Source organism: Argopecten irradians, chromosome 4 (genome assembly GCF_041381155.1).
Source record: "Argopecten irradians isolate NY chromosome 4, Ai_NY, whole genome shotgun sequence".
Classification (NCBI taxonomy): domain Eukaryota; kingdom Metazoa; phylum Mollusca; class Bivalvia; order Pectinida; family Pectinidae; genus Argopecten; species Argopecten irradians.
In genome coordinates this window covers 19,735,899-19,751,924 of record NC_091137.1, presented here as the reverse complement: position 1 = coordinate 19,751,924, position 16,026 = coordinate 19,735,899, and the positions used below count along the sequence as shown (strand labels likewise).

The 16,026-nt window shown below is 33.9% G+C and overlaps 2 protein-coding genes across 5 annotated transcripts in view; one reads left to right on the top strand and one right to left on the bottom strand.

Moving 5' to 3' along the window:
- The window catches only part of LOC138320873 (ecotropic viral integration site 5 ortholog-like), a 75,536-nt gene extending 73,496 nt beyond the window's left edge, over nt 1-2,040 (bottom strand). For 2 of the 3 annotated variants that reach the window (XR_011208259.1, XM_069264150.1), the window contains exon 1: nt 1,852-2,040. The gene's annotated coding sequence lies outside the window, so the exon portion shown is untranslated. The remainder of the gene's footprint in view (nt 1-1,851) is intronic. The other variant, XM_069264153.1, reaches the window with a different exon arrangement.
- A 1,827-nt stretch (nt 2,041-3,867) lies between these two features.
- On the top strand, nt 3,868-7,304 carry LOC138320871 (peptidyl-prolyl cis-trans isomerase NIMA-interacting 1-like). Of its 2 annotated transcripts, XR_011208258.1 has the most exons (4): nt 3,868-3,996; nt 4,637-4,828; nt 5,969-7,085; nt 7,139-7,304. XR_011208258.1 is itself a non-coding variant. In XM_069264149.1 (3 exons), the coding sequence occupies exons 1-3, from the start codon at nt 3,948-3,950 to the stop codon at nt 6,187-6,189; spliced, it is 462 nt and encodes a 153-aa protein (XP_069120250.1). In that variant the 5' UTR covers nt 3,868-3,947; the 3' UTR covers nt 6,190-7,304. The 2 variants fall into 2 exon arrangements, 1 of the variants encoding a protein (XP_069120250.1); XM_069264149.1 differs by having other exon boundaries at nt 5,969-7,304.
- The last annotated feature ends 8,722 nt before the right edge of the window (nt 7,305-16,026 follow it).

The following is a 16,026-nucleotide window of genomic DNA, read 5'->3' as shown; positions in this document are numbered from 1 at the left end:
AAAAGGACGCCCAGCACATCCAGTATAAGCACATATCATTTACATTTCCAATTTAAGCATTGGACATATCTAAACCAATTATAATTAGGATAAAGCTGATTAATTTTATAATTGATAAACATTTGATTATAATTGAATATGTCTTGTGTATATTGTATAAATGTAGGCTTTTAAATCAGATATAGATGAATATACATGTAATTGTTGTAACACTTACAACATGAACATCGATGTTTTGTCTTAATTATACTCGTGGTCATACATCAAATTATCAATGATGTATACATGTATATGTAAATGCTAGAATATGAATGAAGAAGAAAAAATAAATAAAAAATATGTAATTAAATGCCAATTTATATATAATCATTGAATGATTGTTCAGTAAAACACTGGACTTACTCTATAAATATATTAATGTATTTAACATTATATCAAAATTAGTAATAGTAACACTTGTGTTTACACATGTGCATTGCCATGACGAACAATCTGTGATTACTAATATAAGATAACAGGTAGGCTTTAAGCTAAACTGGGCAAATAGAGGTGTCATCCTGCCAGTTGTATTATCACCATCTCCGGGAAAGTTGATTTACTGACGCATGAAACTACTGACTATAACACTAACTGTTTACTTGTGTATGTAGCCCAAATCCAAATAACATTTATACCACTGTATACTGCCAGCTGACGAGTGTATAAGCCCCGGGGGTACGGCAGCTATATAGGAAGTGTTACAGTGATCATGATCATCAGTCCAGTCACTTAGATACTTGTTATCATCATAGCAAGCACTCATTAGTGCACATCTTTGATATATTTGATAAATATGACTATCAGGGTTCCGGGATATTGAGATATATTATTAGATGCTAGCTGATGCTATTTACCGGTATAGGAATTGAACCATAAACCCTGAGGCCTTGCATTATAATTAAATAATCAATCAATCAATGCACATTGAAGTTCTTTCTCATAATCATAATTATCAGCAGTATTCTATTTATGTAAATTATAGTTGGAGATGTTACACTGGATTAAATAATCTAGTTATTTCAACATGTTTGAAAAACTTATTTTTAAATCTAACACTTCTAAAAATAAGTGTCTGTCTGAAATTTTATTTTGAGACATCTTTTTTCTTCTTATATATTAAACACAAATTATATCCACTAAAAATGACTTTATTGCGTGATATGGATTGACAGGGGTGTGCATGAAGTTAATTTAATTAAAATATATTGTCAGAAACATATATAACTATTACAAATGTATATATGTTTCTGGTTTTGTGCATTTAGTTAATTTAATTAAAATGTTTTGACAGAAGCATATATATACAATTACAAATATATGTTTCTGGTTTTGTGCATTAAGTTAATTTAATGTTTACAACCAATCAAAAATAAAATAAATACATATGTTTACAGTATACAACACATTAACAGAGATACCACAGAAGCTTGTTTGGTTTAAATATATGGATATATCATTGATTCAAAGCCAATATTTACGGCTAGTAGATAGAAAGGGTGAAAAGTGCAGTGTACAAAAACTGCCATGTACACATTAGTACTGCTGTAGTATATTGTAAAACACTAGATAGTTTAGATAGCTATATATATCTCAGTAGACTCATCAAACAGATACACAGATAAAAGAGGTTTGGTTGAGGTGAAATTCACGATAGCAATAACATCAAGAGGATTATTGACCAAAAATTACAACACTCTTCAGTCTTGTGTCAACAAATAATGGATAGGCCTAGATGCAATGATATGACACGATCAGTAAAACTATCACAATACGACTTATGTCTAAAATAGTAAAAAAAAAACTTGTACTTACGAGCTTTCATCACAGTTTTTAGCTATAACCATAAGGGTAAGATGTATACCCGCTACCCCATAACACTCCAAGAATCTTACAAATGTGATCGGACACTTGCCGAGTAGCCACTATCCATCAACTCTTGACAGATTTTGACAGACTGACGACTGGAAAAACTATCAAACGCCCTCTGACCCAGATCGAACCGGAAGTACAATGTTTAGGAAATCAAAACTCATTTACTTCACACTTTTAACTTAATTGTATACATCACCTTGAACAGCTCTCAACATGATTATTAAATTAAAAGGAAAATAGCACGAGTTAACAAATAATTCAACACTTTCCATAAAAAAAGGAGTAAATTAAATTTAGGATGCCAGTAATAGCCAAAACCGGAAATGGAGACGGAACCAAAGTTCCGACATTTTAAAATAATGTACTGTTTGATAGTAAAATACATACATGTGTTTTGAAAATATTGAAAATGATTTCGGGATATAATTTACATGTGAATTACAAAAGATGTTCCCCCTGTTGAGGGAAACATACTGTGCTGAGTAGGTGACATGAAAAATATGCGTTGATTATGTACATTTCTAAGACGGAAAATAAGTTTTTGTCTTTACACACAGTAATGTACGTGATATCGCATAGGAAAATATGTTTCACACTACAGTAAATTAAATCTTTTTTTTTTACACCAGCACTACATAAAAATATTACATAAAATGTTTTCCGTGAGTGCATAAAATTTTTATGTGAGCACAATTTATTTTTCGCCTTACTAGATTGTACAGTGCACTAAGAACATATTTTTCGTCCTACACGACAAATAAATGATTTCGGTGTCACCTCTGTGTCGCCACATTTATATATTTCAATACTGAAAACAAGAACTAAAACATTGGGAGACTTATGATCACACAAGGAAGGGAAACTTCCTACAACGGCGTTTATTTTTGCATAAATTATTAGTTTACTTTATATGATATTAAGTTTAATAACTATTAGGCACATAATATCAATCAATCCAAAATCAATGGAAACTATTTATTAGTAATTTTAGGAAGTGTTGTACAGTGAACATCAGTCCAGTCACTTAGATACTTGTTATCATCATAGCAGGCACTCGATCATTGGTGCACATCTTTGATATATTTGATAAATATGACTATCAGGGTTCAGGGATATTTAGATATATCGTTATGTGCTAGCTGATGGTATTACCGGTATATAGGAATTGAAACATAAACCCTGAGGCCTTGCATTATAATTAGAGAGGGGGTGGAGGGGAAAGTAGAGAGAGAGAGAGAGAGAGAGAGAGAGAGGGGGGGGGAGGGAGAGAGAGATAGAGAAATACACAGCATTATTATAGTATATCAGAGAAAGAGAGAAGAGGGCAAAATTCTCTCGGCTATTTCTATATCAAAATTATTTCAAAGTATATACATGCACATCTGTTTTAAGACTTTACACTGATATATCAACCTAAATTGTTCCATATGAAGTTAATCTGTGGAAATGGTACGGAAAAAGATCATTCTTGGCAAATGAAAGGTCTAGAAATCTGGGAAACTTTAAAAGACGGTATTCTACACACGGTCCGGGTCATTAGAAGGGAAAATAATTTTATGTTACTGTTGGATTAGAATCGTGATTTATTATAATGGATATATATTATATATATATATATATATATATATATTTGTAACTGGATTTTTTATGGGTGGGATTCAGCAGACATACTTGTATTCGTGTAAAAATTGTCCTATCACAACAACTTAGCAGAAACATACTTTAGTACAATATGTGCTGTAAGAGAGTAAGCTCAATGATAATCATTCTTGTGTATACGGTATATATCTGAAAATTAGATGAACAACAAAAATTGGCCCCGTTATCAACTATCCCATCTTATTAGGATCAATATAGACACTGCCTGTGATCCAATCCTTTTGTTGATCAATAAGATATTTTGAACTGAATTGAATCCTATGTTATTATTTTACAACCAAAGTGAATGCAATCCGGATTATTTGGTCCGGTACTCAAATACTAGTATATCCTACTTGCAAGCGTTTATTTGACTTTGACTATTCAAAAAAGGCACGATGGCGAGTTTACCGGAGGGATGGGAGCAAAAAACAAGCCGAAGTACAGGTAAATTATCGATGTGGTACTGTTTCCTACAATGTTAGAGGTACAGACGACAAGACACTTAATGTTTATCAATCCGTCGGTATTTCTCATAAGAAGTTTCACAATATCGACGTTTAATATTCTTGGATTAATTATGTAGCAGATTCTCACAATTTACAAACAAAATTATTTCATACCCCGATGAAGTTAAAAAATAGTGAAATCAATGCTTAAGTAATTTACATGGCTGTTCTCCGACATGGCTTTTGCCTTACATTCGTATTTCTCGTTATACATCAATTTTTTACAGAGACATATAAAAATAGAGCTCTCTAATATATATACATGTACATGTATTTCTGGTATTTGATATGAATTCTTATGTTGATTTTGTTATTGTAGTTTGCAAGTGGTTAGCTGCATGTCTTTTCTATGAAATTTTAAAGGGTGTCTGTTACCCAAAATAAGTTATGTAAATGCTGATTTTAGAATTTTTGTTGGAAGATATACTATTTATTAAACATGTACAGGTGTCAGTATAGTATATGTGCGAGTTCAGTATAAAAAAAAAGAAGCACAGTTCAGTTGGCAGTTTGTACAGTGAGAGTTCATAGGTACAGTTGTGTGTTAATATTTGTGGTGTTAAAATGTCAAAATCTAGGTCAGGACTATTTCCTCAATCTGTACACCAAAGAAAGTCAGTGGGAACGGCCGACTAAGCCTGCAGAGAGAAACACAGACAAAGTTCAAGCTTCTCACCTACTAGTAAAACACAGGGAGTCAAGACGTCCAGCATCCTGGCGCTCTGACAACATCACACGCAGTAAGGAAGAGGCTTTACAGATTCTACAGGGTAAGTGTGGAGAACTTCCCTCAACCACGGAACACAAGATATATGTAATTAAACTATTACATGGAACATTTAAGGACTTCAACATTTGATCAATGAATCATTATCAAATACATCATAAACCTATTCAGGAAGTTCCATATTCAATTCCTTATTTGGGAAATGCTTACTGGATGATGGTGAAAGATAGAATTTGCTCGAAATGATATTTAAAGGGACATGAACCTAAATAAACCATGTAAATTTGAGTAAAATACATATTTAAGACGTGTCAGATACCTTACTAAGTAATATATAGCAGTTATTTTGCAAATGTGTCAAATAAAAAATTCCATCTTTCTGTATTTTGAACAGGCCCTGTTGAATTTTGTAACGATAGTATAGTAGTGGGACTGTGTTGAACTTTAGTGACCTCCCACAATGCACTACACAAATTAAATGAATGTAGTAAACAAAATGGTGGGTTAAAAACGTGGGTGAATGAATACAGACGAATTCTGATAGAAAACAGTGTACGTCAAGAGTTAGTTACGTGCGCGATTTGGAAAGTAGGTAAATATAAATGGATCGCTGAAATGCAAGAGACTGAAGCAACTCGGGGGATATCCCCACTTTATACTTGCGTGATGTACATATATGTGCAATGAGTCAGGAACCTCCCTTCGCGGTGCCCTGTCGAATTGACTTGTAATTCTTATGCTAAATACAAATTTTGTTGTTCATAATTATAACCTCGCTTTCGGCCAGCTTTCGTTTTGTGTTCCAAAAATAGAATATTTTTATCATTTTTGAGGTAGGTATTCCCCACGTTTTCCTGTCGTTTTAGATAACCAATCATTGTAATAAAATATTCAATAAAACATCTGAAAACCATATCTAAGCATACTTATTAAAGGTTCATGTCTCATTAAGTTATGTAGATATTATCACATAATCTGCTGGATATCCATAGACTTTGCCCTTGCATTGTAATATCTTTCCATATGTCACTAGCGTATGAATTGGAGTGCTTTTTAATGGCTTGAAATTCATTTACAGTGAGGTGATGTCAGGATTTGAGGACATCAGGACAAAATGATGTCTTCTGCTGGATTTTTATAACACATAATATGTATCCTGTATATTTTACTTTACTTAACACAGGTTACAGGGAACAAATTGCATCAGGTGAAAGCAGCTTTGAGAAATTAGCTAGTCAGTTCAGTGATTGTAGTTCGGCCAAAAAAGGAGGAGATCTTGGACCATTTGGACGTGGTCAGATGCAGAAGCCTTTTGAGGATGCCACGTTTTCCATGCAGGTGGGAGAACTGAGTGAGCCTATCTGGACTGATTCAGGAGTTCATATCATCCTTCGGACAGCTTAGTTTTCAACGACATTCATAGCTTGACTATGTGTTGGCATTCATAAATGTATGTCACTTTATTAAAATCTGGACCAGAATACCAAGCCGATGTGGGAATGCATGTACAAATACATGTATAGGTAGTCATCTACATGTTGTATTACTTTGATACTTTCTAATGTAGACAGAGGTAAAAAATATAATAACTACATAAATGGTCCTATAACATCTATACACTTCTGTCTCTGAATCAATTATATGTAGAAATAGTCTGCGCTTTCTGTTAGCTTTTGAAGCTTAAGATCAGTTTTTGAATCATCAATTAAAGAGCTATCATTTATTTTGAAAGGAAGTTTAAAATCTTTCATTTCTGGTGAGAGTTGGTTTTTGAACCAAAAGCTAGCTGTATATAAATACTTAATGTCAATTATCTACTGAAAGTACATGTAGCTGATATTATGTAACTTCCTAAAAATAAAAGGTGATCTTCTCATATAGAAATCAATTGATAGAATATATTTGCCACTTACCGATATGTATTCACACCCAGCTTTGGTAGAATTTTTACATTTTTATGCATTATTGTTTTTTTTCTTTTTTCTTCCCTTTGAAAATTTGATTATTTACAATAAGATGGACTCCAATATACAGGGTTCCAAGCCTCCCCAGGTTTTTTGTCTATAGTCACCTTATTGATTCACTGGTCAGTGGATTACTACAGAAAAGTTGTTATCTGAAGTTGTTGTTGAAGAGTTACCTCCCTTATGTTTATAACTCACCAAAGGAAGAATGGTACAGTTTCTGGTTTATCATACATATGTATCTATAGATAAACTACAGGTATCCTAATTTATCAGGTCTATAGATAAACTATCCTAATTTATCAGGTCTATAGATAAACTATCCTGATTTATCAGGTCTACAGATAAACTTTTATCAGGTCTATAGATAAACTATCCTGATTTATCAGGTCTATAGATAAACTATCCTGATTTATCTATAGATAAATTATCCTGATTTATCTATAGAGGAACTATCCTGATTGTTTCAAGTGACCTATGGTATACACAGACATTCAATCTTGATTAATATCAAAATTTACATTTGTACTAGAAATTAAATGGCAGTCTTATGAATATGCATTGTTTTGTTTTGTTTTCACCAAATAATTTTTCTTTCGTGGTGGGAGTTGCCTGGTGGGTTGCCCATTACAATACTATCACATATATTTTTTATATATTCATATATTAAATAACCTCTACATTACGACCATCAGGAGACCATGAAGTTTTCAATTGGTAACCATTCTAAAGCCTTCATATTGTCATCAAATATTATTTTTTGTTCAATATTGCGGTTTGTTATCCTAACTCAAAACATGACAAAATATATTTCAAATTCGCTAAATTTTGCATATTTTAGATGGGTTATATTACCATGTCAATTAAACCATCAAAATTTGAGAACTTCTATTGCAATTGAATCAGGGGTTTACTAAATGGTTTAAATACAACTATTTGATTTTTTAACATTTAGCCTAAAAAGTCCATGGATCTTGGGTCACAACATAGCGGCACTTGTTACACAAAACATAGTCCTTAATGGCACTAATCGGGGTTCAAGTTGGCTGAATCAACATGTCCGACCAACAAAACATACAGACGGTATAAAGAGCAAAGACGCGATGACTTTCTCAGGCATGGTAGGTAATACTTACCATGGCTGATTTGCCTAGTGAAAAAGCTCCAACTGAAAAGCAAGAAAATCAGCAGAGAAATCGACTATCGAGACGTCGGAGGAGAGATAGAAATGTACCGGAGGGTATGACAGTAAATGACACCAGGACCGTCACCTTTCGTAAATACGCTGATAATGACAAACGCTATAAAAATCAAACATGAAACATTCTAAATAAGAAAACACAAAAACTGGAAGAAATCTAGACAAGGAATAAAAGCGACGCCAATATAACAAACAGTTGAATCGAAGAAGTATGAGAACAAAACATGACCCAAGAATAGTGATACCAGGGAAATACTTCTGATGCTCGATACAATTCCACTGTACAACAGTAATCCAAGAATCAAACAGTGTCTGGCAGAAAGAGTTTACAAAGCTATTGGCTCGTCAAGATAATCATTGTTCAATGTATTAACCAACAGCGTTACCTGCATAGCCAATGATATTGACGTTCGAAGTATAGATTGTCAAAGAAATAAAAAAAATACATATATGTAGTAAGCGACTTCTTCAATCGAGATAATAATTAAACCACGAATACCAACCTGCATGAGTCTCCAAAAAGACTTAGACTAGAACGTACTGCCCATCTGACTGTTATTTAGAAATACTTGTCACCGTATCTACAAGATATTAGTAAGCTGGTATAAAAAAGGATAAAATCCCATCTATTTTACCACTATCAGCGACGATGAAATTTACATATGCATAAACGCAAAGTTAGAGACCAAATAGGCAAAAACAAGTATTTGACCAAAAAATTGCATCAAGTGTATTTAGATAAATTATAATCATTCAGAACATTAAAAGAACAGAGAACAATCCAAACAAGTATGAAATCTCGCACAACAAAATGATCGTCTAGAGATGAACTGTGCCTAAAACTACAGCTGATATGTTAGCCTCTTGATAAGGTCCAGACAGCACGATGTTCACGCTTACCAGTTTTTATCTGATCTCTTTGATATGTTTTCATCTGAACATACAACCCCATATTCAAAAGTGTTTAGCTTGTGGAACGTGCTATTAAAGTTTTAAACGTTAGTTGCAATACAGAGTGTTTGCACTGTAAAAGTCTTGTTTTTTATGCTTTATGTATGTTTAGATGGAGACATACCTGCAGAAACCACTTTATAATTACTAATAACAGTACACTATAAAACATGAAATGAAAAAGTAGATCAGATCTTGGCTTAATGGTCTGACCGTATGTACTCATTTCACTACACCGAAGACGGATATAAAGATCATTTTTAGACCAAATATATAAAGTTTGTTCAAGAATGTTCTCTATGATTTCTGAATGAAAAGAGTAGCAAAATAGGTACAATGATCAAATGTGCTTAAGATATGCATATTTCGAATGGTAACCATCACAATTTCTTCTCCAATGATACACAGCTATCGTATTGCATGATAATAAAAAACTACTAAATTTATCTTCTTAACTGACTTTCTTCTTCCTTACGCCCTCTTGACACCACCTGAATTTTGGCCTTCAGTTGAGCGTTCGCACATGTAAGGAAAGCTCTGGGATATGTGCCGTGGCCAGGACACACCATAGTCTATGACAGTAGTAGTTTCTTCTCTTACTTAGTGCTCATCATACAGGGAGTGGAACGACTGGTTTGCCCGTTGTCAGTATAATGTGACTGGGTAGGGTGCGTATGTTCGGCGGCATGTTTTAATGAGATAGTACTATAGAAAGTGCATAAGTTCCACTATCACAGGGAGACACATCACGAATATACCATGGCCTCCAAAAACATTCACACACCGCAACACATTGCGTCCACAAATGTTTATGGACCATGGTACTTCTCGACCAGGGGACAGAACCCAGAACTTTCCTTACAGGGGCGAAAGCTCAGTCAACCGATGGCCAAAAGTGAGCCGGATTCAAGGGAGACGTTAGGAAGAAAGTCAGCTAGGAAAAAGATAGAAAATGTAAGATACCAGATTTACATGTAGTTGTCTTTTACGACCATGCAATGGGGACATCAGACACAATTCTAACAGCTAGCACTTTATGTGTTTGGGCATTTTTAGAGAAAATTGTTCCTAAGCTTGTTGGGTTTTTTTTAAATCTCTTGTGAGGTTTTAGTAACGTCAAGGATTGTTTCAACCTTGATAAAAATATTTCATTATTTTCCAAAAAGAATTGTCAATATTTGTCTTTCATTGCTTGTATAATTATGATACTTGTATTAATTTTAAGAAACTACTTATTTTGTGTCAATTTTCAAAAAGTGCACTTCGCACAGTGCACTTCGCACTCGTTGCGAAGAGCCAAAATCTCATCTGTTTTCTGTTTTTCGCATTCGGACAATTACATTGTATATTTATATTGGTCAGCCATGTTTAACGATATAATTGCACTTGTTTGTCTAGGATATGGTCAAAACAGCGAATTCCTGAAAAGTCATTAATCATGTTTAAAAGGTATCTTTGATTGACACGACAATAGCTCAAAAATCAAACCCACTTACATAATCATCATTAATATATTTTTGCGTCGATTTTTATCTAATATGATATGGACACATTTCTCCCAAACAACTATATTGGAAAAAACTTTAGCCACAAGAAAATTTCGACTTCTCGAAAGAGCTTATTGATAGCAGATTTCATATGTGGATAAGAAGGATAGGGGTATACTACAAGAGTGTCACAAAATGTAGTAGGCTTGTTTAATATTTTGTAATCCCGAAGGCAGACACCTGTATCTCTATTCCTCCCTACATGTATCCACATATGATTTTTTTTCTCTCTTATACCTCGATGCTGTAATTACAGATATCTGATTTTATTCCGGTAAGAAGTTCTAAGACAACCTGACTACGAATCAAGGCTCCAAAAATGAAAATTACACGATAAATTTAACGTGATTTTTTTAGCTGAAAACAATACCGCAATCGGTTTACAGTTGCATACTTGAGGTGGACTGCGGCAAGCACCAACGCGATAGGTTTGGAATCAGTGTAGAAAGAATAGCAGAAGTTTCGATAAGGATACTGCACAACTGAAAAGAAAGTTTACGGTCGACGTCCTATTAGGGAATTTTCGGTGATTGTAGGTTTACAAAGTTGATCTATTGTCGCTACATCAGTCTAAATAAGGCATTGTCCTTAAACTAAGTTAGTCATTACTGTCTTATACATGATACGTTTACTGTAAACTACTTTATTTATGCGTTAACAATTTTTCGCGTTTCCATTATTTCGATTATTCGCGTGTACGTAAAGTCGCGATACAGGTTTCTTACTCGCGAAAGTACGCTTAGATTTGTATCTCGCCAAAATAAAATAGTTTACAGTAGTAGTCTGTGTATCATGGTAATTTTACCTTTTTACTCCGGGATATATATGCCTCGCTTACATTCCTGTTTTATGATATACTCACACATGCATAGCCCTATTGACATCCTTTTTATCGTGTTTGAAGTTATAGTTTCCTAATTATGTCTAATTCCTAAATATAAAGCCCTAGCTAAAGTAACCTTGCATGTTTGTAGTTAGAACTGATCTTAGTGTTTATAAGTTTCCATTCCTAGCTAGTGGTATAATAACACCATACAGAAAAAAGTAAACAGTATAAAAAGTTCTCTAATGCAATATTAAAACTGTAGGTTAATTAAGCTTCCTTTGAAACATTAAACGTGTTGGATATAGATAGGGGTTAGAGGAGAAAGCCATACCCCCAGCACGCCGCCCTAACCATGCTCTCTGATTTACAGGGTACCTTACTCCTGAAACACAAGAAATCTCCGGTATTACTGAGCAATTAAACACTCATTGTGTGCCGCGTTAATTAGCTAGGCACGCGACACAGCTAATTATGGTCATTGGGTCAAACAACATATCGTGAATATACGCTGTCAAAAACTAGAAAAAAATGTTATGACCGAATAGCCAATATTCACATAACAGACCATAAAACCAATCCCAGTTTCTGTCCATTAAAAGTAAGAGAAAATCAATCCAGTGTATTTACCAACATGTGCACTGAGGCGAATACGTAAGCTACAGAAAGCATGGCTCTACAACTACCGCGCTGTACCAAAATCATTGTTATATCGAACTTTTCAGAATTTCATAATGGCTTCCTATCCGAGTTTCATGGATACATCCAGGGAAAGAAATGGTAAGTCAACAGTAGGAGAAAAATTGAAAGTAAATTTCAATAATGCAATGCATTATTGATATTTTTTTTTTAATTTTGAGATTTACATAGAAGGAGATAAATTTTATCGAGGTTGAATTTTGAAATAGATGCTCATTCGCAAACAACCTATATATTGACGTTCTATTTTATATTTATCATTTATGCTCGCCTCTTTTCATCTGCACTTTTCTCGTCATTTGTGAGTTCTATTTTCTATTGATTTAGCGATGGATTGTGAAATCCGTTACTTTATAAATATACTAAATATGATGAATGTTTTTGATGTTACAAAATGTTACATTTTATTTATCTTTGATAAAATTCGGGTACCAACATTTTTATGTTATAATAATAAATTCTATTAATTAACCATGGGGAGGCGGCATAATAATCCTTTTATTTTTAGCCGAGGAAATGCTTTTACATTGACTATGATGATAAAGAAATCACCTTAAAAGTATACTTTCCTTCATATACAAATGTTATTCGTGATTTTTGTTTATAAATTATACTATCATCTCATCGTTGTGAAGCAGTGTTCTTTTTAATAATCAAATGAATGACTATGTAATCTAAATGACAATTATAATGATAGTACTGCTAATCGCAATATAAACATAAAAAACCTACTGCGGAATATAGTCCGATATTACATCTACTCTTCATGTTCCATTTTGACACTTCAGAGAGATTATACCAGATTTTTACTGGTAACCTGTTCGTACTTTTTGACTTTTGATATCAACGCGGTTCTATTTTGGTCTGGATATACTATCAACGGTACTCTAAGACATTACTATATAGAAAATATATCTGAATTCGGCGTTATCGGTTTTCAGTTTCATTGAGAGCACGAATCCTTCCTCCTTCACTCGTAGCCTTTTAGGAGCCAATATAGGAATGCCTATCACCGACGATGTACACAAAAGACAATTCTTTCTGAAATTACTTCGGTATATTTTACGAGTAATGCGATACCGTTCTCAAATATTCATTGATAATCACTACCTGTTCAAAATGGTGACATAACCCAGATGTGTCAATGGACTAAATTATAAACCGAGATGTGTCAATGGACTATTAATTATAAACCGAGATGTGTCAATGGACTAAATTATAAACCGAGATGTGTCAATGGACTAAATTATAAACCGAGATGTGTCAATGGACTAAATTATAGACCGAGATGTGTCAATGGACTAAATTTTAAACCGAGATGTGTCAATGGACTAAATTATAAACCGAGATGTGTCAATGGACTAAATTATTGAAACCGAGATGTGTCAATGGACTAAATTATAAACCGAGATGTGTCAATGGACTAAATTATAAACCGAGATGTGTCAATGGACTAAATTATAAACCGAGATGTGTCAATGGACTAAATTATAAACCGAGATGTGTCAATGGACTTATAATTATTTATAAACCGAAATGTGTCAATAGACTAAATCATAAGTCGAGATGTGTCAATGGACTTATAATTAATCATAAACCGAAATGTGTCAATGGACTAAATTATAAACCGAGATATGTCAATGGACTAAATTATAGACCGAGATGTGTTAATGGACTAAATCACAAACCGAGATGTATCAATGGACTAAATTTTAAACCGAGATGTGTCAATGGACTGAATTATAAACCGAGATGTGTCAATGGACTAAATTATAAACCGAGATGTGTCAATGGACTAAATTATAAACCGAGATGTGTCAATGGACTAAATTATAGACCGAGATGTGTCAATGGACTAAATTATAAACCGAGATGTGTCAATGGACTAAATTATAAACCGAGATGTGTCAATGGACTAAATTATAAACCGAGATGTGTCAATGGACTAAATTTTAAACCGAGATGTGTCAATGGACTAAATTATAAACCGAGATGTGTCAATGGACTAAATTATAAACCGAGATGTGTCAATGGACTAAACTTATTTTCTCGGGGGATTTAGACATTATTTCATGTTATATACTAAACACTTTTCTTCGCGGTGACTTAAATTTGCGTTATATACCTAACGCATTTTTTTCCGCGGCACTAATGACTTTATTTCGCGATTAATACAAAAATCTTTTCCTCGCGGCAACTTTATATCGTTTTATTTATATAATGTGTTTTTTTTCGTGGCTTTTTAATCTCGCGTTACACACCAAACGCCTTTTTTTCTCTTAACTATCGAACTTAAAACCATTTCATGACGATACATTATCACGAATTTTGTTTTTATCGCATCGCACGCAAAAATAAATATGATTAAAAGCAATATAGAAAATACTAACTTTTAAAATCATTAACAATTTTCAGTGATTTGTATCATTCACACCTGTCTATAACTAACCATTATACACGGTTGGATATCTGTTAGATTCAATTACTGAGATCCCTGTGATACACTTGTCTCATTTGTAAGACTAAATGAATCCGACCAGCGTGGGAATGCTATCCTATCGTCGACAGTCTGGTGCTAGGCGATAACTGGCGACCCACGCTTCGTCAGAGATAGTCATATAAAGGATGACAAATACATTATCATTATTGATGATAATTGTTTTTCTTTAAACGATAATCAATATTCTTATCTCTGGAACACTCGCAAATTTAGGAAGGATGTCTTAATTGACAAGTACCTACATGTAGCATATGGTGAATGTGTATCGGACTAAATCTGGTCTGGAAAAACTTGTGATTCCTGAATTTCTCTGAACATCCGAGTTTTGTTACAGCTTTAATTGGTAAGTAGATTTGCGTAATGTATTAAATGATGACGGTATATAATATTATAATGTTGCGCTATTCAGCTTAATGCGAAGTTAGACAGATCTCTGACTCCATATGATACAGACCTAAACAATAATTACCAGTGCTAAGTTCTACTTTTCCTCTAGGTATAATGTGTCCAATATCAGGCTCTTCAATTCAAATTAAACTGTCAACACATGTTTTGGTAATAAAATAAAAAGCTATATAGAAGTAGATGTAGGTAAAATGTAAAATGCAAAATGAATCTGTAGCCCATATCAAATCTTTATGAATAGATTTTATCACATTGCACGATGTACCGTCATATGATATTTTATCTAACAAAATTTGAACTAATAGACAGCGCTGTAAAATTTACACTGTGTTTTCAATGGTTCGATGAATTTAAATCAAATCTACAAACTACAAAATACACACAGCGTTCAGAGAAACCTTAAAGTATACAAGGAGAAGAGAATCAGACGTTCCCGTGGAGGAAGCATTGTTTACTATAACGACATGTCATAGAAATCTAGTCTACCTGGACGAGTTCATAACCTCAAATTAATTCAGAAAAATGTGACTATGGACATCATGTTCTAAAACCAACATCGATAATATCTTGAGATGCTGATGTCCATTTTTCTTGCTGACATAGCCATCATTTGGCTGCAGGCAGAAACTTGGTATGTCGCCAATAAGCTCCTAGTGGACCCAGACAGGAAATATCCTCGTTGGGTGTCCGCAGTCAGTTTCTAGGACAATACAAGTAATGATCCGGTGTCGGTCAATAATGGAGTTAAAATCTTACGAGACTGACAGTGATTACGATGTATAGTAGTTAAAATAACCCGGTGCATAAAATCTGAGCGATACATAAGTCTGTAACGCGTTAAAGACGATGTTTTAATGAAATTATCTTAATCGATATAATGGAAGGTACGCCCTTATCACACAGATCTCCCATATGTTTTTAACGAGGCGAGGTGGTGAGTAATTGATTAAAAGCATCCATTGATTGACCATTGACATGCACTCGCTCTCCATCCCTCCTTGACTAAGCCCAACATTTCCCGCTCCCCATAGTGCATGCATTGCTTCCCTGACCTTCCAAGGGCTAGTTGATCACCAGGCCTTGCTATTAGCAGACACACTATTGTGAATAATGTGTCGATACTACAGCCATCATTTTGTATTCATTTGTTG

Excerpts from the sequence above, each read along its gene's own strand:
- LOC138320871 (XM_069264149.1), top strand. The coding sequence starts at position 3,948 with ATGGCGAGTTTACCGGAGGGATGGGAGCAAAAAACAAGCCGAAGTACA. Across the intron at positions 3,997-4,636 it reads AAAAACAAGCCGAAGTACAG|GTCAGGACTATTTCCTCAAT; the intron begins GTAAATTATCGA and ends GTCAAAATCTAG. Across the intron at positions 4,829-5,968 it reads GGCTTTACAGATTCTACAGG|GTTACAGGGAACAAATTGCA; the intron begins GTAAGTGTGGAG and ends TACTTAACACAG.